The 22,761-nt window shown below is 33.0% G+C and overlaps 1 protein-coding gene across 1 annotated transcript; it reads left to right on the top strand.

The window, feature by feature from the left end:
- Nucleotides 1–606: 606 nt before the first annotated feature.
- LOC143052119 (uncharacterized) lies at nt 607–17,477 on the top strand. Its single transcript, XM_076225086.1, has 6 exons — nt 607–682; nt 3,332–3,434; nt 10,078–10,218; nt 13,018–13,182; nt 13,817–13,987; nt 15,116–17,477. The coding sequence occupies exons 1-6, from the start codon at nt 629–631 to the stop codon at nt 17,293–17,295; spliced, it is 2,814 nt and encodes a 937-aa protein (XP_076081201.1). The 5' UTR covers nt 607–628; the 3' UTR covers nt 17,296–17,477.
- Nucleotides 17,478–22,761: the final 5,284 nt, after the last annotated feature.

The following is a 22,761-nucleotide window of genomic DNA, read 5'->3' as shown; positions in this document are numbered from 1 at the left end:
ACTGAAGTGTCACATGATGATAAAAAAAATGTGCAGAGGCAACAGCAACAGGTTCTTGTTTTTGAGATACATAACGTTTTTGTGTATATTAAGTGATTGAAAATTTGGCGGGAAGTGATTCTCTTTAGATGTTTCATATATTTAACATTGACACCTTGTGTGTTTCAAAAACTATGAAAAATAACAAAGAATTTTACAGGACTTTTAACACCAAAACAAAAAAAGTAGCGTTAGCCGGCAAATTTAAATGGCACTTCATGGATAAAACTAGAGGATTCCGAATATCTGATACAATGTCAAAAATAAAAGTAGCGAACATCCTTTAAAAACATTATCTATCAGCGAGGAAGTCATTTAGAGGATAAATCGGCTAATAATAAGGGAAATGTTGTTCTAGTGTTTCTAGAGGAAATATTCTTTATACAAAATCATATCAGAAATAAATACTTTTAAGTATGGCGATTTAATGAATAAGTATACCATAATTATGTAAATATCTGTTACAATAGCCGTAAATAGGATTAACCTTATCGTAAATTGAAATATTTTATTAGAATTGATATAATATATATATTATATTTTCTCCCTCATTAATTCAGAGGATATTAGACACTAGACCTGACCAGATATGTCTAGATATTCATTTATATTTTTCATATTTGGGGTTTGGAAATTTATAGAGGTAAGAAAATACATTACATTTGTTAATCCGGGGACTTTGATAATTTAATTTTCTTCATTGTTGAAGGCCGTACATTGACCGTCACTTGTTTGGAAATTTATTGAGGTACGCAAAATCATTGCATTTATTAGTTCATGACCTTCAATAGCTTACTACGCGGAGCTGTCTGTGTGGTATGCGCTTGGTTCATTGTGGAAGGCTGTATTTCGACCTTTCATTGTTAAATTCTTTTGTATTTAGTCTCTAGTAGATATAACTAGATATTCATTTACATTTTTCATATTTGGGGTTTGGAAATTTATAGAGGTAAGCATATTAATTACATTCATCAAACCGGGGCCTTTTTTGGCGGTCTTGAAATTTCCTTGCTGTGTTGAAGAACCATTGGTGACCTTCAGCTATTTTCTCCTCTTTGGTCGCTGGTCGCGGGTTGTTGCCTGTCCCAAGTCAGGAATATGACAGCTGTTATCAATTTGTTGACCTTGGTTTTGCCATTTGATTAGGGACGTTCCGTATTTAATTTTCCTCTGAGTTCAGTATTTTTAAGATTTTACGTTTTGACACATCCCTATTTCCAATCTAAATTTTAAAATATACGGAATAAGTTTTGCTCATTGATGAACGCCGTACTATGTTCAATAGTTATTAGGTTCTATGCTATTTGTTCTGTTGTGCATTGTCCCATTAACATTCACACCACACCTATATGTGATTTCTTACAATACGTTGAGTATATACTGTAAAAGTGTAAAGAAACGAAGTGCAAGTATTGAGGCTCCAACAGGGTACCCCCTCAGGTCGCAAGGTCGCTTTTAAATTCGTCGAGAGGTCGTTTTTAAGGGAAATGTACAGGTCACAGGTCGTTTTTCCCAACACAGAGGACGGAAGTCGGTCGGAGGTCGTTTTTTCCAAATTTACAGGTCGCAGGTCGTTTTTAGAAGGCCCTTAGGTCGGAAGTCGCCTCTTAAAAGCCCAGAGGTCGCAGGTCGTTTTTGACCCTGCAGGAGCCTCAGTATTTTTATGTTTTTAGATTAGATAAAGCTCAATTTAAATTTGTTATAAAAAAGAGGGACGAAAGATACCAGAGGGACACTCAAACTTATTTATCGAAAATAAACTAACAACGCCATGGCTAATCGAGAAAAAGCCAAACAGACAAACAACAGTACACAAAACTCAATATAGAAGAAAATAAGCAGCACAAACCCCACTTAACTTGGGGTGATCTCAGGTGCGCTGGAAGGGTCAGCCGATCCTGCTCCATATGTAGTACCCGTTGTGTCACAAGATCAATTTTGTATTGTTTTCTAAACTTTTTTTTAAATGAAAATGTTTCTCCTACTTCCTAAATACAAAGTAAATCTGTAGACCTTGTGCGCATGCATATACATATGCCACGTAGTAGTATTTGATTGATTGCTATTGTTTGCATAGCATTCAGTGGCAAATATAACATGCAGATTCAGGGCAAGAACATATGACATTTGATACTATAGTCTGTTCTATGAGTGTGGAACAAGACGAAAAGCGGAAAAACTTGAGTCCAATTAGAAATTAATGACTAGACAGCGCTCACGATATGCAGCAGGCAATATATACAACTCTAAAAGAGTTGCGGCAAGGTTTTTTAACATACAGAAAGTGTAAAACTACCCTAAATGGAACAAATAATTAATCTACTTGACGGAAGAGAGTTTGTTCTATCTTTCAGAGTAATATTGATTAAATGTAAAGCACGGGGTACCTTCAATGGAAGGGCATATGAAATGTTGTTTTGCGATTTGATAAAGATTTTGATGGACAATATGTTTTGAGATTTATGCATGCACATGTGTTTAAACATACATAGATATAAAAAGATATGGTATGAGTGCCAACGAGACAACTCTCAACCCAAGTCACAATGTGTAAAAGTAAACCATAATAGGTCAAAGTGCGGTCCTTAACACAGAGCCTTAGTTCACACCGAACAGTAATCTCTAAAGGGCCCATCTATCAAATGACCAGTGTAAAACTGAAGTGCCAGTCTGCCTAAGAATCAGGCAGTGGTGAAAACATGATAAAAAAACCCACCCTATTTGACATTGATTTCAGTTCAAAATATGTAGTTATGCACAAAAATAACATTCATTTCCATTCTCTGTTCTGGTGATAGAAGAGACAATTTGGTTGAAATGCACTAGAAATTAACAAAAAAGGGGAGATAACTCTGTAATTTGCTATCATTCTAACCAATTTTCTAACCAAGTTATTTGATATTACCAGACACACACAAACAAAAGACCAATCATTTTTAACTCGGGATGATGGTTAGTATAAAATAGCATGATTAGCTCGGTGGGTTTTTTCTAATCATGTTTTAATTTTTACTTAAATTACCTGATTCTTACAAAGACTGGCACTTAAATCGGGAAAATCAACGGTCTAATCTATATAAAAACGAGAAACGAGAAACACTTATGAACCGCATCAACAAACGACAACTACTGAACATCAGGTTCCTGACTTAAGACAAATAATTGCACCGGGTTCAAACGTTTTAATAGGTGCCAACCTTCGACCTTATCCGAAACTAATAGTTTAACATCACAATATAGAAAGACACACTATAGACCAAAATATGAATTAAAGCCTTTTTCTTTCTTTCAGGCAACATCACCCTATAAAGTCCCGCAATGTCCTGGAGCACCACCTCTCAAATGTCCAAAGTTATTTGTCAATAAATGTGGCCATCTGAATTCTTGTCCAAAAGGTGAGTGGACTGGAAATACATTATCATATATTCTACCTCCGTTTTCCTTTAATTAGTTTTATATAAACTGTATTACAATTTTCCAATATTGACTTATTCGTATATTGCTTTTATGATTTTTAAGAAATATGAAATTCAGTTTATTTTAATGTATTCAAGTGTTGTCCATAGTCTTTGGCGTTGTTCGTTTTGCTCAGTCTTTGTTTTACTATGTTGTTTTGTGTTATGTTTGTTGTGTTATGTTCGAACCTCTCTTGTGAAAAAACAGTAAAATTATTAGGCATTGAAATAGACTACCAGCTAAATTTTGATGTTCATATCAGCTCAATCTGTAGGAAGGCATCACAGCAATTAAATGTTTTAAAACGTTTAGGCTCAGTTTTAGATAGACTCAGTAAACTTACTATATTTCATACTTTTATTCTTAGTAATTTTAATTTTTGCCCTTTGGCATGGCATTTTTGCACTGAGAAAAATTCAAAAAAACTAGAAAAGGTGCAGGAAAGAGCACTCCGTTTTGTGTATGAGGATTTTACCAGCTCCTACGAGGACCTCTTACTTAAGGCTAAGGTACCCTCCTTGCAGATCAGAGTGAGACGGATAAGAACAATGGCTCTAGAAACTTTTAAAATTATAAACAATATAGCTCCTTTGTGCTTACAAAATTTGGTGAATGTCAAAAAATCTAAATATTCTTTCAGGTATGTAAATATTCTTGAAATTCCACAGGTAAAGTTACGGAAGCCGATAAGGGCCATTAAAAAAAAAAAATTATGTCGTAATTACGACATAGCATGTCGTAATTTCGACATAACATGTCGTTATTACGACATCGCTATGTCGTAATTTCGACATAACATGTCGTTATAACGACATCGCTATGTCGTTATTTCGACATAACATGTCGTAATAACGACATCACTATGTCGTTTTAACGACATAGCTATGTCGTAATAACGACATCACTATATATATTTATAAAGAATATGAATTATCATTGCCAAGAGACTAAATGACACAGAAATTAACAATTATATGTCATCATAATGCCCCCAATAATTAGAAAAGCCCCCGCATAGTCAGCTATAAAAGAGGGACGAAAGATACCAGAAGGAGAGGCCCCGAAATGCTGTCTGGCAGACAGTGTTAACATTAATTAATTATTAGCTCCCTTGGTAAAACTCCAAATTTCATATTTAAAGTATTTCATTGTTGATTAATTTACATGATGCTTAATAAGTATATATTTGTTAATTGCATAGCTTTTGCTATTTGAATTCATTTGTTAAAGATATTTATTCATATTGTAAAGTTTAATATTTGTATCGTTGCAAAATCTTTGGTCACCTTCTTTGGTTACCTTCTGTGAGAAACTTATATAATTTATAGATCCTATTTAAGGAGATACCGACCGTGGAAGGGATGCAGAGTTAGTATGATAAACTTTCTACTTGTTTGAACTAATATGTGTGGAATTATATGAGGAGTGACATACATCCTACCTATAAACCAGATCTAACTACATGCCTTCGTGTAATAAGGGTGAATTGAAATATTGATTGCTCTCTTTCTACTTACAAACGTTGGACACGATGTTTCTACAACCTCTAGGATTTAAAACAGAATCTTCGAAATTTCATCCGCAAAACAAAATAAAAATGTTAGAAAACACGAACCAATATTAAAGCAAATTCAATATATGTTTCAAATTATGTTTTTACAGCTCTTGATCATATACTAAGTAATATCTAGTATATTTGATGATTATATTAGCAAAGCTATGTGAAAAAAACCGGATGTCCAACGTTACATTTATGAAAAACTGTTTTAAATCTTATGTATAGTGATCCTATTTCTTATTCTCTGATCTTCTTGATACTTGGCAGGAACAACGACAGGTGTCGGTTCTTTGTGGCGTTAAAGACGTTATTTTTGCCAAATTTTATTTGACTCGGTGGCTTTATATTAAGCGGGAATAAGAAAAATGTCCAACGACGTTTTTCGTTATCTCAACGACTGAAAGTGAATTTTGTAAGTAGCAGAAAATGAATAAAAATAGTAAGACAATAATAATATCTAACAAAAGTACAAATATTTGCCTCATTGTTCGTGAGTTTAAATATTGCTGATTCAATAAAATCTTCTCTACACAGTCGTTTTTCAAACGGTAGCCATTTTGTCCAAGTTGATATTTCATTTTTTAAAGCAGTTAACGCGTATTTTTTATAATTAATCAAAACAAAAGTTAGATACACGAAGAGTAAAAAATGCCAAGATTCTTTTCTTATTAACTACATGTTTGGGTCTTAAAGGAATAAAATGCTTCCACACATTACAAAACAGTAGCCAATTTGTCCAAACGTCGAAAGTTCGAAAGACGCTAATTTCCGTCGTTACATGTGCTAAAGTTTCAATTAAAATTTCATGATAATTAAAACAAATCGTGTTGTGAAATTTGGAAAAACAGGTTGATGATTGCTGCCGAAAAAAAAGAATAGCGCATGTTGCTATAGACTCCACCCGGGGACATAGGTTCGACACAGGTTAAATTTTGCAATTTTTATTAATCGTTTATAGCTTTTAACGATTTATTTAAAAGAATGATGAAATGGGGAAAAACATCTCATTACATGAACTTCGTCCAACTTTTGCAAAGACAAATTTTAGACACCAAGACAATCCTCTAAATGTAAAATTCGAATTGAAATTTATATTGTGGAAGTACTCCATAGATCATTTAAAGTCGTCATTTCAGTAAGGTGCAATCACCAATATTAAAAGACTTGTACCAGTTCACGGAGTGTTTTACTTCGCGATTTGTCCTGCTATTCATGTTATAACTGTCGAGAAGAAATTAATTCCTGTACTAGCGAAGCCGAAACTTTTCGTCAATATAACTTGTGCATGAAATGGAGGTACTAGTAATTGAAAGACAAATCCCTAACAGCGACGAAAACCGTTTCATCGAATTTTAAAAACCCGGGATTATTTAAGCCGTTTTCGCGGACGATCCAGGAGTAGATTACTATATTTTAAAATGTATATCAGAAATTAAACACTATAGATGACTTGCGGAAATAATTCTCAAGCCAAGGTTCAAGTAATTGAAGGGGTGTATTTCGACAACTTATGTACCAGGGAAAATACAATTCTATTCAAATTTAACCAAGGGTAAAAATGTTCGATTTACTTGCAGAGTGTCAGATATATTTGTATTGGGGTTGAGTTAAGATTTAGAAATTTCACAATGACAGATGATATCCACCTTGAAAGTTAAACATCATATGATAAAAGTTTCGTACATCTAAAAAAAAATATCTTTTTTATGGAAAACTGTACCACATCTTCCTATATCTACTTCTGTCCCATCTTTCTTTCCAACATTACTTGTGACAGTAATGCATTTTTAGTTGAAATAACTTAAAGGGTAAACATTATTAAATAGATTTCCACAACTTGAGGTAATTTATGATAAAATGACATCACAAAACGAACAGAACCAGTATCAGAAATTTTAAAAATTTTGTAATATAATAAATAAATCAACCAACATATAAAAAAACGAATAAAACGTGCTAAATCAAAAACCCTCTTCGACGCCGCTTTTTATGTGTAACGTCGTGTTTTAGGAACATCGTGCCCATCGTTTGACAGTAAATACAGAGCAATCGGTACGTCCATTCACCCTCATTACCACAAACCACGGAGTTGTGCGCTTCTTTAAAGAAAGGTGGAAAGCTTTGCTTGCCTTGATAGGACTTTAGGTCAGTCTGCTTAGTCAGTTTCTTATTACTTTCATTCAGGATCTATAAAATATATAAGTTTCTCACAGAAGGTAACCAAAGAAGGTGACCAAAGATTTTGCGACGATACAAATATTAAACTTTACAATATAAATAAATATCTTTAATCAATGAATTCAAATAGCAAAAGCTATGCAATTAACAGATATATACTTATTCAGCATCATGTAAATTATTTAACAATGAAATACATTAAATATGAAATTTGGAGTTTTACCAAGGGAGCTAATAATTAATTAATAACACTGTCTGCAACACAGCATTTCGGGGGCTCTCCCTCTGGTATCTTTCGTCCCTCTTTTATGGCTGATTATGGCTTTTCTAGTTATTGGGGCCATTATGATATGACCTATAGTTGTTAATTTCTGTGTCATTTAGTGTCTTGGCAATCATAATACATATTCTTTAATATATATAGTGATGTCGTTATTACGACATAGCTATGTCGTTATTACGACAAGTTATGTCGAAATTACGACAAAGCGATGTCGTTATAATGACATATTATGTCGAAATTACGACATAGCGATGTCGTTATAACGACATGTTATCTCGAAATTACGACATAGCGATGTCGTTATAACGACATATTATGTCGAAATTACGACATAGCGATGTCGTTATAACGGCATGTTATGTCGAAATTACGACATGCTATGTCGTAATTACGACATATTTTTTTTTTTTTTGAATGGCCCTTATCGGCTTCCGTATAAAGTCAACCCGTTATGGTAAAAAAATCGTTCAAATTTGCTGCTGCTACTTTATGGAACGGCCTTCCAAACCATTTCAGGACTGAAAACAGTTTTTCACATTTTAAAAGTCTTGTTCAGTCCTGGAACGGTTTGGAATGTCGCTGTTCTGCTTGCAGATAATTCTTGAGCTGTTTATTATGTTTGTGCTTTTGGTTGCTCTGGTCAAGCATGATTTTACTTCATTCGAATTTGTTGCATTATATTTGTATTGCATGCTATGTATGTGAGATTACATCTTCATATTACAGGTTGTTTTTATATGTCAAAATGCACTGTTTTTATGTTATTTATATGTTTTTATATTCGGTCAAAAGCTCCTTAGAGCTTGTGTTGCTTATTTGTACCTATGCCGAATCAAAATAAAGTTTTCTTATCTTATCTTATCTTATCTTATGTTGTTTGTCGGTTGTTTGTCGGGTTTATTTTGACTTATCAGTTTGAATTTCCCTTTGGTATTCTATGTCTCTTTTTTACTCAAATTCACTTCGTAAAAACTACTTTGAATTTATTTATTCGTTTTCTCATATTTCTTCAAGATGAAAATATTTACATGTGGTGTGATTACCAATTCAGTGGATTAAAGGTACTACAGACAACAGTTCAGTCTTCAACAACAAGCATTCCGTTTTAGATTCTTTTTTTTTTTTAAATGTACCCGTTTTATTTGTCTTAGCAACAATTGAATAGGTTGGTTGAAGGTGATCTACAAGTCTCATTATTCATAAAAATTATAAAAGTAATATATGAATTAGTCATTATTTGTAAAAGGTTTACTCGACCATTATATTGATTTTGTAGCCCGGTCATTGAACTAACTTATCGAGTTTTGAATCAATTATCAGAATATCTTATTACATTAAACAGCAATCGTAAGTAGCTTATGCAAAGTGTGTTTACATTTTGGCGAGCTTACAAAACACGGGTGATTCAAAAGTAAAGAGCCGAAAAAAATGGTATACTTTGAGAGTTTTCATTTTTTAATTAAACTCAACGATGAATTAGCATGACCGTTAGAAAAAGTTTCAATTTAGGATTAAAAACTGTTTGCCGGAATGTTATTGATTGATTGTGAACTTGGATCATCGATTTACTCACAAGGTTAATTAAAAAAAAATGGAAGGAAATTGTGTGTAATGTTTGTGATTTAGTGGTCAAGTTTACACATAAATAAAATTGAGAATGCATATGTGGAATGTGTCTATCCAACCGAAGAGCATAAAACAGCCCAAGGCCACTAATGGATCCTCAACAATGCTGAGTAAATACCGCACCCGGAGACGGGTTTAGCTGGTTCCCAAACAAAAAATGTACATCAAACTAATTGAAACTCCGAAACATATAAACTAAAATTTGAAAAAAAACCACATACAAGACTATTAAAGACAAAGATGTTCCCGATTTATTTTAAAGGGATAAAAATGTTTTGATAATTTTCAACCTTCTCCTATATCTCTATCCAATACTTAAAAATCAAAAACACACGCACAGTAAAGTCTAAGAGAAGTTCACTGTCCGAAAAGGTAACAGGAGAAGATATGGCAAAATGACAATTGTACACACAATAAAAAAAGGACTACTAGCAGACACTGACAATCAAAAGTCACAGCTCCAGACCCCAATTTAACATTCAGACGCTTTTACAAAAAAAAAAAAAACGTTTTAAATACCAATATATAGTACACAACCAAAATAATTTATTATTGTAATTCTCTTCACCTTTCTCCTACCCAACAGAGGCATAGCTAGGACATTTTTACGTGTACGCCCGAACCTCGGCAAGGGGTCTGACGGTCACAAGCAGGATCAGTTCAAACAGGGAACAATGTATTTAATATCAATATTTATGTTCCCGGGGTCAAAGCACCTACTGGTCACGGCTTCCATTAAATAATATCGCGTAAAAAAATATCAAGAGACTACGAAAATAGTTTTCAAAACATGGTATATCGAAGTGTAAACCAACAAAAATTATTCTAAAAGACCAATAACATCTGGCTATAAATAGATATGCAAATCATCAAGAATTATTTAACAACGTTGTATGTCAACTATAAATTTCTAATTTAAGGTTAACGTCTTTTTTAGGTCAAGTATGCTGTCCATTTGCTACGCCAAGAGAATGTGGCAAGCGGTGTATAAATGTCGGAGGACCACCATCACTACCGCCACCGCCGCCACCGCCACCACCACCACCACCACACGTGGGTATACCACCACCACCACACGGTACGTATCAATCTCAGTAAAAATAAGTGTATGTGTATTGTTATGTTAATATGCCATTTTGATTGAGTTCAGCCATTGCAATTGATATTTTTTTAATGTGTCTTTCTATTCAGGTTGAGGTCAACATGGTCAAGTTTGACGCCTGTGAAAACATTAAAACCAGCTGCACTTGTTTGCATCAACCTCAGTTGTTCAGTGGTTGTCGTTTGTTGATGGGGTTCATATGTGTATCTTGTTTCTCGTTTTTTATATATAATATAATTAGATAGTTGGTTTTCCTGTTTGCATAGTTTTACACTAGTCAATTAAGGTGCTCTTTATATAGCTCCCTGTTCAATGCGAGCCAATGTTCCGTGTTGAGCGCAGTACTTTGACCTATAATACTTTAATTAGTTTTAATAAATTGTGACATGGATGGAGAGTTGTCTCATAAGCACTCATACTCCATTTTCTTATAACAATTTGCGTTGAATAGTAAAATGAAACTGAATATAAAAAACTGTGAGAGAGAAACTTTGTTTGCTTTGGAGATTCCGTATATCGTCAAGTAATCGGAGTTCCAATGGGAATTAAATGTGCACCACGTATTGCGGACCTGTTTCTGTATTGTTATGAATTAAAATTCATGACTTAAATCAGTAAAGACCCATCGAAACAACATCTGATACAAAAATTTAACAACACTTTTGATATTTGGATGATATATTGGCTCTTATAATGACGAATTTAGCATGTATAAAAAGACACTGTTGCACTAACTTTAAATAAAGCTAATACTAATAATGAACACTGCCCTTTCCTCGATCTTGATATCTATATCGTTAACGGGAAAATCATGATAAAAGAGATGATTAATTATTTCCTATCGTTAAATATCCATTTTTAGATGGTGACGTTCCCTTGTCACAATCTTTTGGTGTTTATATATCTCAACTTGTAAGATTCGCTGATGTACATTTTGTATGTAACAATGTATTAGATGTTAGCGAGAAAAAAAGTGTGTATTACTGAAAAACTATATTACCAGGGTTTTCGATATCACAACTAGTAAAAACGTTTACTTAATTAATTAATTAATTAATTAATTAATTTGATCAAGGTCATTATTCGTAAATGTAATTCAACATGCAGATATCTTAAACGTTCAGGTATTTCACATCCACATCTTGTATTGTAATATTTTTAACAAAGCACTAAAAAAGTTTGTATTCTTTTCATTATGCTTATAAGACACAGGTTTGCTTGGCCTGCTTGCTTAGTTTGCATCAATGTTTGCTCGAGCCTTGTAATAAAGATTGACATACGAAAACACAAAAAAATATATTTAAATTTGATTGAGCATTGTCAAATAATCAAATTTACCCAAACACAGGTTGAACTCCGCCAACTTATATTGTTTGCAGATGTCAATCTTATTATAATGCTCGAGCTAACATCGACACAAACAAAACAAGCAAGCTAAATAAACTTACTTTTGTCTTGCCTGCATTATGAATTAATAGAGCTGTAAAGAAATAAATCACATACTCAATTTTTTTCAAGTGTATAAACTTGTCCATCATGACTCACAAAATTTACAGAAAAAATATAGTCAAGACTCTGCAACTTATGGCAAAACAAGTTTGATCAAAGTCCTTTGACGTTAAACCAAAAAAAAAATTGTCCTTTGTCGTAATTATAAATATGTATGCAAAAAAGTAACTTCTTATCATATTTTACCTCTTATAAATGAATATATTATATATGAGTAGCAATATGTTACCATATTTGTATTTTATGTATAGATAATTTCAGCTTTTAAACTTATTTATTCAATTAAAAGACAAATCGATCTTTATGACGAATTTTGAGGTTAAGAATTTCTTAAGAACTGTTTTAATGTAACCTATTGGATTTTCCACCTTATAATATAATAATAAGGGGTTGTGGTATGCTTGCTAATGAGATAACTGCCTTACAAAGTGCAAATTGAGTAAATGTCGCTAATTGTAGGCAATCGTCTGACCTTCAACAATGAGGGAAGCTTATACCGTATAGCCGGCTATATAACTTAATATGATAGACATGAACCAATGACAACAAGTGAAATATAGGCTCCGGATAATGACATTTGTTATCTAGAAATTCGTTTCTATAAATGTTGCATTAATGTTTGTTTTTTGTTGCACTTCTTTGTTCTGTTATTTCGTTGTTTTCCTCTTATATTTGATGTGTTTCCTGTTTTAGTTTGTAACCCGGATCTGTTTTCTCTCAATCGATTTATGACTTTTGAACATCGGTATACTAGCTACTGCTGCCTTTATTCCTGACTTTGGACAGCACAATTAAATAGCTTATGTTGTACTGTTAAGTAATTGTGTACTGTTACATCTATTTTTGTGTGTTCTCCCCCTTAATAATACTAAATAATGCATATCAAAGTTGTAGTACAACTTTATAACCGTTCATTCACAAAAAAATTACATGCATACTTGGACGAGCACACGTTAGATGTAAAATGTTTATAATTACACTGTCCTTAAAAAATAGAGGAAACTGTCCTAAAGAAATCTTAGAAATTTAGAAAAAAAGAATAAAATGTGAAAAGCAGTTGCGGAAAATGTCTATCAGACATCTCCACACTTTAAAATAAACAATTAATTGGGAACATTACTTACATTGTGTTAAAGCCATCAGTGGCGTTATGCTGTTACCCCCTGTTTGGTCGGGTTGTCACTTTGTTCCATTCTGAATTTTATTAAAGGATGTCGGATGAAAACCATGGTGTTAATAATAATATTGAACATTTGTTTGCTTCAGATGTATGTAAACTTCGTAAAGACCCTGGACCATGCAAAGGTTCTATTCCGAGATTTTATTACGACCATAGAAGGATGAAGTGTCGTAAATTTACATATGGAGGTTGTAAAGGAAACGCCAATAATTTCCTTACAAAACACAGCTGCAACAAAGCTTGCAGCAAAGGTAAGCAGACGAAATGATTGGTTGCGCATAATATATAGATAAACACGAGTTGGGTTTATTGCCAATGAGATAACATCCCACAAGAGACAAAACAAATGACGTTGCAGTTAGCAACTATAGGTCACATAAGAACTTAAACAATGAACACATTGCTGTTAAAAAAACCGAAAGAAATAGTATGATACACAACAACTGAATTATAGGCTCCTTTATTGGTACTGACATATACCGAATGTGGCGGAGTGTAACAAAATTCCACACACAAAACCCTTTCATAACAAGTATTTATCCATTTTGAACGGCCAACAACAGTACGTAATACACAACTTAAAAAAAATAAAAGACAATCTGAACAGAACAAATCCCACATAGGTGTTCTCAAAAAGGAAGTGTAATACAATCCTGAAAATTGACAAAAGTGGTTATTCTAACAAAAAATACATTTCAAATATTGCTTCTTATCTTTATTTGTGTATTTCATTGTTTTTTCTCTCTAATAAGAAATATTTTTGATTGTAACTTACTTTCATATTTATATGCATACGATGACTGAGATATATCAAGATCAATAATATTGTCACGTGTATCATTTGCATAATAATTTTATTGTTTATTTTGAAATTTTGTATTGCAGTGTACGACTGTTACGCACCAATAACAAAAGGTACTTGTCATAAACATATTAGACGTTGGGGCTACGATAAAACGAAAAAACAGTGTGTCCGTTTCTGGTATTCAGGCTGTGGTGGTAACAGCAACAACTTTCCAAGTAAACATGACTGTAAAAGATATTGCAGAACACACTGTAAGTAATCATCGTTCTTACTTCGGTACGGACATGAAAATACGGAAATATCTATATAAAACATTGCTGTTAAAAATTTTGTCAGTCTTTTTAAGTTAAAGAATATATTTTCCTGCTTTTAATTTCTGACTCTTTGTGAAGTTTTTAATATTTGGTTAATGAACACTTCATTTTTGTAAATACATTTTGATTTTCAAATGTTTCGGCCATGAGCATCACTGAAGAACTATCTGTAGTCCAAACGCTTATCAGATGCAGACAAAAATAGACCGTTAATGTTATTCGAAACTGAGGTAGTTAGGAACCCTAAAAATCCCAAATGTTCAACAATAGATTATTCTTAAACTTAGAAAAATACCTCTTGGTCAATAAACTTTCGAATTTCAAGTTTAAAAACCCGATCTCACATCTCTCGTTTTTTTTTCTCGTTAACAAAAATGGAATCAATTAAATCGATATTATTTTATTATGAATTATATACGGGGTAATGAACTTTTCCTTATTGAAAATAATTTAAACAATAGACTAATGTGAGATTTAATTGAAACTTCAGAATTCATAATTAAATACATACAGGGGACGCGGTCCTTTTGTTTTGTTAGAAAATAACATTTAAAAAAAACCACAAATATTTCTACGGAGTTTAGTAATATTATATCGGCATTTAATTTTTCTCAATTTTAGATTACACTTATTTTTTGATAGTTTTATCTTCGAATTTTCAAGTTTTGATACTTACTTCAAACTAAAACGAATTTTTGCAACATGACCAGAAGTGATACTAAGAAAATATACATGATCAACCTTGAATCCTGTTTGGGACCCATTACCAAAGCCACTGACTAAAAATTCTACTTTGTTTGTTGGACGAAAAATTACATTACCTTAATATTTTTAAATGCTGAAGTATAAGGTATTGGTTATTATATGAAAGGAATTTCAAAAGTTAAACTTAAAAATATTTATTTCTTGTAACTCTATAATTATATATCTTAGAAGCTAAGAGATATATATGAACATCTTTGACATAAACTTTCAAGTGATTCCTACGAGCCATGTCGACGCGTCCCTTAACATATAAAAAATGTAGATCTTGATATTTATACTACTTGTATTATATCGTTTCAGATAAACCTTGTCCATCATTCAAATGCCACTTACAATGTTCAAATGGATATGACACTGATTCTCATGGATGTAAGCTTTGTAAATGCAAACCAATAACATATGACTGTAAGAAAGTATACTGTAAAACTAAATGCCTGAATGGATACAAGAAAGATTCAAATGGGTGCGATACGTGCGACTGTAACACATGGAAATGTAAGAAACCGTACTGTCAGCGCCATTGCAAACATGGGTATGTGAAGGACAGTCATGGATGTCAGACTTGTAAATGCAAACCTTGGGTTTGTCCACAAATTTATTGTCCTATACCATGTCCGCATGGACTCGAGAAGGACATTCATGGATGTCCAACATGTAAATGTAAGGTATATGAATGTCCAAAGAAAACCTACTGTCCGCAGCCTTGTCCTCATGGATATGTGATCGACAGTAACGGTTGTCAAACATGTAAATGTAAAGATTATGTTTGTCCGAAAAAGCCATATTGTCCTAAACCATGTCCTCATGGGTATGTAATCGATAGTAACGGTTGTCAGACCTGTGAATGTAAAGATTATGTCTGTCCTAAAAAAACATACTGTCCTAAACCATGCCCATATGGGTATGAGACAGATAGTCACGGATGCGAAACATGTAAATGTAAAAAGTATGTCTGTCCTAAAAAACCATACTGTCCTAAACCATGCCCACATGGGTATGAGACGGATAGTCACGGATGCGAAACATGTAAATGTAAAAAGTATGTTTGTCCTAAAAAACCATACTGTCCTAAACCATGCCCATATGGGTATGAGACAGATAGTCACGGATGCGAAACATGTAAATGTAAAAAGTATGTTTGTCCTAAAAAACCATACTGTCCTAAACCATGCCCATATGGGTATGAGACGGATAGTCACGGATGCGAAACATGTAAATGTAAAAAGTATGTCTGTCCTAAAAAGCCATACTGTCCTAAACCATGCCCATATGGGTATGAGACGGATAGTCACGGATGCGAAACATGTAAATGTAAAAAGTATGTCTGTCCGAAAAAACCATACTGTCCTAAACCATGCCCACATGGGTATGAGACGGATAGTCACGGATGCGAAACATGTAAATGTAAAAAGTATGTTTGTCCGAAAAAACCATACTGCCCTAAAAAATGTCCAGATGGATATGAGCTTGACAGTAATGGATGTGAGACATGTAAATGTAAATGTTATCCAAGACCATGTCCCAGACCCTGTCCTAATGGAAATGTAATCAACATTTACGGATGTGAAACATGTGAATGTAAATGTTTACCAAGACCATGTCCTAGGCCCTGTCCTCATGGTGTCGTGATCGACATTTACGGATGTGACACATGTGATTGTAAACCATGTCCGAAAAAACCATATTGTCCTAAACCTTGTCCACATGGATATGAGCTTGACATTAATGGATGTGAGACATGTAAATGTAAACCAATTGTTTGTCCAAAAAAACCATACTGTCCTAAACCATGTCCTCATGGGTATGTCAGCGACAGTAACGGATGTAAGACATGCAAATGTAAACCTTGTCCCATTCCATATTGTCCCATTCCATGCCCACATGGGTATGAGCTTGACAGCCATGGGTGTCAGACATGTAAATGCAAACCATATGTCTGTCCGAAAAAAACATATTGTCCTAAACCATGTCCACATGGGTATGTGATCGACAGTAACGGTTGTCAAACATGTAAATGTAAAGATTATATTTGTCCTAAAAAACCATACTGTCCTAAACCCTGTCCTCATGGATATGAGCTTGACAGCAATGGGTGTCAGACCTGTAAATGCAAACCATGGGTGTGTACTAAACCATCTTGTGAGAAACTGTGTAACTATGGGTATTGGTTGGACAGTCATGGGTGCCAGACATGTAAATGTAAACCATATATTTGTAAAAAACCAGATTGTCCAATACCATGTCTCCATGGATATGAGATGGACAGTAATAAATGCCAAACATGTAAATGTAAACCATACGTATGTAAAAAAGTATATTGCTCCAATACGTGTAACAATGGTTATAAGAAAGACTCATATGGATGTTCAACGTGTCATTGTGTCACTTACAATTGTAAAAAGACCTACTGTACATCTCCTTGTCCACATGGTTATAAAAATGACTCTCATGGATGCAAAACGTGCTACTGTAATCATTAGTAATGTTATGCAAACACTGTTAACATTGTCGTACTACATATTAGGTTTTGGGTCCATCTTGAATGTAGAATACAACTTATAAGTGTAAACTATTTATTTTGTCGACTGTTAAATATCGTTTATTAATAAATATTGAAATGGCTGTATATTCACAAAATTGTCAAGTTATGACATTACTAGATCTTAATAAAATGTGAAAATGAACGGATGTGTAAATCTTTCAAGTCATCACAGACAGTTTATCATGAAACCTTAAATACTGTAAATTCAGAAATTATTGCATGCATTTATTATTGCAATTTTGTCATTTTAAACCAAAACGAGATTATTGTTTTTTTGCGATATGGAGAAAAATTCTTTTTAATTCATACAAACAATTACAAAGAGTTTAAATTATTTCAATTATAACCATGTCGCATTTTTTCGCAATAATAAAAACATCGCAATAATTTCTGAATTTACAGTATTTGCAGAATTGTTTAGTGACTGATTATCCAACTCACAATAAAACTGTTTCAATCAGAGCTTAATTTTGATTAAAATACTTATTATTTGAAAGATACCAAAGGGATATTCAAATAAACACGAACAACGCAATGACAAAAAAGCGAAGAAAAAAAATACCTAAAGACAAAATAAGTTTATAAAAATAAACATAGCAACCTAAAGACAGGGAAACTCGTACCTTACTAAATTAAGAAATTCACAGGGGTGTACTAAATGGGTAAAAAGAAAAAATGATGAAAACAGGGATGAATGAATTGATTTCCAAACCAACCAAAGTCAGTGTTTCAACGCCAAAATTGCACTATCGACTATACCATGGTGACCAAAAATCTAGAAGACGAACTTAGTTATGCTGATTGAATTTTCAAACTAGCGCATATTGTGTTGCGAGGAAAGGTCTGACTACGTCCTGAACATTTGAATATTATTTAATAAATACGTCAACTTATGTTATGTTTTGATACCATTGTATGAAACAAGTACTATGGCTTATTTCTAAACGAGATATAACTAATATATTTATAATTTTTGTTCAGCATGACCTTTAAGATTGAGTATATACAATGTGATCACACAAGGTCGAGAAAATGTACAGTTTCTTGTGTATAATTCGGAATTTAGTATGACGTCCATTATCACTGTACTTGTATACATATTTTTTAAGGGGCCAGCTAAAGGACACCTCGCTACATTGAAGACCCATTGGTGGCCTTCGACTGTTGTCTACTCTATGGTCGGGTTGTTGTCGCTTTGACACATTCCCTATTTCCTTTCTCAATTTTATGCATGCGACATATCTCCGAATTCATAGTAGCTTGAGCAACACGAATGTAGAGTGCTTGTAGAGTAGGAAATGTTATATTGTTAAAAGCCCATGAGTTACAAATGTAACCTAGTTCCATTTTAAAAATTCTTAATGACAAGTAAGGATATTCTAGGTATACCCAAAACATGTTAAACAAACCGAATTTGACGTAGTTTTTGTCTTATGACTACATATAAGTTCTTCTTAGTCCGATAGAGAATAATCGAGAATATCTACCAATTAAATCAATGGTAAAGTAAAATATTTGATATTTGGAGGTATACGAGGTCGAGGAGAAATAAATACAGATTAAAAAAAATGTGTGACTTAATATTGATTAGTAGTATGAAAGTTTTGGATTAAACCTAAATTTAAAGCTATCTAATTCCCTAACTTGCATAATAGTCTGATGACACTCCATTATATTGACAACGATGTGTAAAACAACAGACAGACATCATAGATGAAATGATCTAAACTAGTGGCACAGCAGTCAACATTGCGTTATAATCTGAATAACTTTTAAAACAAACGTAACAAAGAAACACAAAAAGGCATATAGGCAAAATGAAAGACAACAATACGTAAATTTACCATAGCACAATAACACAACGACGGGATGTAGTACAGATCCATGTCATATGTAACACAAAACACAAAAAGGCATAGAGACAAAACGCATTAGCAAAAATGAAAGACAATAACACATTTTTTACAAAAGCAACACTATTAAGGGATGTACAGAGCTACGTCAAATGGATATCACCAAAAACGAACTAAACAGTTAAAGTAATATTGATAAAGACAAATAAAAGAATACTATAATACGTTATCAATAGACAAGCAACGTCAGTACCCAGAATCTATTCTTCAAGATTATCGTGTATTAATTGTGAAGTTGATACGGAATATTAATCAACAAAGTCTTGGTTTAAGATACTGAGACACTGGTGACGTTTTACAATGTCTCAGTAACAGCTGCAAGCTCTTTAACACCGAATAAGTTTGAAAATATATACCCCATTTGCAAGTTAAGGTATATTTCACTAAGTTGGGAGAAATTGATAATTCTAAAATAAAATCGTCTCGTTTATCATAGACTCTGGAACTGCGACGACTGCGTAAGTCAAATTCCTAGATTTATTTGCTCTAGTATGCGGATTGTTGATTTTTGTATGTTTTTAGCCATGATTTCGACTTATTGGTCAACAATTCGAACAACTTTTCTAAATATCATCAAAGTCGTATGATATAATATTCATTAAAATATAAGCTATGCGGTTGATGATGATTTGTTAAACTAGTAATGCAACTTAGATAAATTTGTTGGACTCTCTTCGATGTCAAATCCGACGTCATTTTAAAGTTTCTAAATCTGAGTTGCTTTTCGCTATTTTTAGTTAGCATCAAATTCTTCTTTTCTATTTTCGACGTATTTGTGCTGACATTGACGGCAAATAATAAAACAGCAAAGTACTACATCTTAAATTAGTATCAAAATAGTAAGCGTCTTTTAAAAAAATCGGTGTATTGAGGAATTGTTGCAGATTGACATATAATAATATTATCAAATGCATTATAAAACGAAAAACATTGTCGGTCTTCAAAATATTCGAACTGCCAATGCAAACAAAACAATGGTTTCTAAGTTTACCAGTTCGGTAAATGTATATATCTTCAACCGAATATGTATCTGTCTTCACGTGTCTTAAGGACCGGAGAAAAATATAGTCTTCGTTCTTTTTTCAGACCTTTCAAATTTGTGCTTGAGTCGTTATAACCGTTTTCTAGTCCTGCTTCCCAGTCGATATACTTAATATTGTGTTGATTTTTTAGTTGTGCTGTATTTTCATTAAATCACAAAACGTTAAGCAAGCAAAAATCAATCCAGCAATCTAGTAATTAGTCGGTATGTTTGTTCTCCGCATATTTTATATATCCTTTACTTAGTTAAGTAGCTTCTTCGGGATTGGATGATGTCTATATTGTTGTTTTCATAAATCAAGTTACTGTGTTAGTTTGTATTGATTGTTATTTAGGGTATTAAGACAGTACAGTAAGAGCAAAATTTCCCTGCATCTTTTAAATTACCGGATTTGTTTCTTTTATTCATTTAATGTTTTTTGAAAGTAGAATTTTTTCTAGACGCATAAAATCATGCGAATGACTACTGACGTTTCATTTCAATAACTTCCTATAATGTTTAGAACATTTATAATTTGATATGATATGAACTATTTGAATATCTACTGTGTTCGGTATTAAAACTACGTATTTCGAAGGGTTCAACTACTTTTGGACTACTTAGTCGGCTTAAATGAATTAACATAAAAGTGCACATATATTAAGATACTAAGGTGATCTATTTGAAAATGCGCCACTGACGTATGTGTAATTATCATATACATGTATAAACAAAATTATATACAATTCAAAGCAACAACAAAATACTTGATGGAACTGCAAAACTCCAACAGGAGTCAGACCAGCTAAGTATCAACATCGAAAATCTATCCTTCTGTTTCAATGACTATATACTCGTATTCAAAATGTAATGTACCAAGTCAGTGATATTGCACTTGTTATCAAGTAGTCCGTTTCTGTGTATGTTGGTATTTGTTCATTAGTCATATTCCCGACTTGGTACAAGCATTTTCTGATGTTAAAAATACTGGATTCAACTTGGTCATGTTGGTTGTATAGCTAAAAAAGACATATATACATACACAAACGAAGGAAAAGAAAACAACAATTTACCATATCTAAGCTTACATTAATTATCTATTCTCATTCTTTGTTCCTCAGTCTGCATTTGTCGCCCAATGTTTTCTTTTCTGTAAACATAGTTCTGAACCGTAAAACAATAAGCACAGTTTTTTGATTTATTAATAATCGTGTCCGTTACCAATCCCAGCAAAACATATTAATACTTTTGTCAATAAGTGAATTATACATTGTTTCCTGTACAGACGTTTTTAGAAAAAAATATAATGCGTAAACTATACATTTATTTTAAAGTTATTTTCATCGCAGCCTGATTTGACCTTTCTTATGTAAAATAATTACTGTTAGAAAGGTGCCCTAAAAATAACGCTACATTTGATATGTTACCAGAGCAAGAACTAATCAAATTGTAATTACATAGTATTTATAATGATACAAGGCTAGGGTACCTGATGAGGATTTACGGCCTTGGTAAAAAATAACCTAAATAATATCCGAAACACCAGGTGCAGCTTAATCATTTTTACATCACTGGAAATCGAAGACTTATACTTGATTACCACACATCATTATAATCTTATAACCTCAGCGTATAACATACACACACCTTTCTAACAGTAATTATTTTACATAAGAAAGGTCAAATCAGGCTACGATGAAAATAACTATAAAATAAATGTATAGTTTACGCAATATATTTTTCAAAAAAAGTCTGTACAGGAAACAATATATAATTCACTTATTGACAAAAGTATTAATATGTTTTGCTGGGATTGGTAATGGACACGATTCTTAATAAATCACTAAATCGCCGTTTTGCCACGATATCCCTAATTCGTGATCATACAAAATGAAATGGGGTTTATCTATTTGCATCGACCAAAATCTTGGCTAATTAAAAAAAATATAGTTATAGTATAATCTCACTAAGTCTTTATCAAAAATAGATTTCATTTATTTAGTCTCAATGCAGTTTCTCATCACGTCCGTACAATAAATTGGTCCCTATTAACAGTTTTCAACAATGCCCATCTGTTTCAATATAATATGTTAGTAAACAAGGTCGAGAAAATGTACAGTTTCTTGTGTATAATTCGGAGTTTAGTATGATGTCCATTATCGCTGTACTAGTATACATATTTTTAAGGGGCCAGCTGAAGGACACCTACTGGTGCGGGAGTTTCTCGCTATATTGAAGACCCATTGGTGGCCTTCGGCTGTTGTCTGCTCTATGGTCGGTCGGGTTGTTGTCGCTTTGACACATCCCTATTTCCTTTCTCAATTTTATGCATGCGACATATCTCCGAATTCATAGTTGCTTCAGCAACACGAATGTAGAGAGCTTGTAGAGTAGGAAATGTTAAATTGTTAAAAGCCCATGAGTTGTTCCATTATAAAAATTCGTAATAACAAGTAATGATATTCTAGGT

Source organism: Mytilus galloprovincialis, chromosome 11 (assembly GCF_965363235.1).
Source record: "Mytilus galloprovincialis chromosome 11, xbMytGall1.hap1.1, whole genome shotgun sequence".
Lineage (NCBI taxonomy): Eukaryota > Metazoa > Mollusca > Bivalvia > Mytilida > Mytilidae > Mytilus > Mytilus galloprovincialis.
The sequence above is the reverse complement of the archived record's forward strand: the minus strand, read 5'-3'. Positions and strand labels throughout refer to the sequence as shown.

Excerpts from the sequence above, each read along its gene's own strand:
- LOC143052119 (XM_076225086.1), top strand. The coding sequence starts at position 629 with ATGTCTAGATATTCATTTATATTTTTCATATTTGGGGTTTGGAAATTT. Across the intron at positions 683-3,331 it reads GGGTTTGGAAATTTATAGAG|GCAACATCACCCTATAAAGT; the intron begins GTAAGAAAATAC and ends TCTTTCTTTCAG. Across the intron at positions 13,183-13,816 it reads CAACAAAGCTTGCAGCAAAG|TGTACGACTGTTACGCACCA; the intron begins GTAAGCAGACGA and ends TTTGTATTGCAG.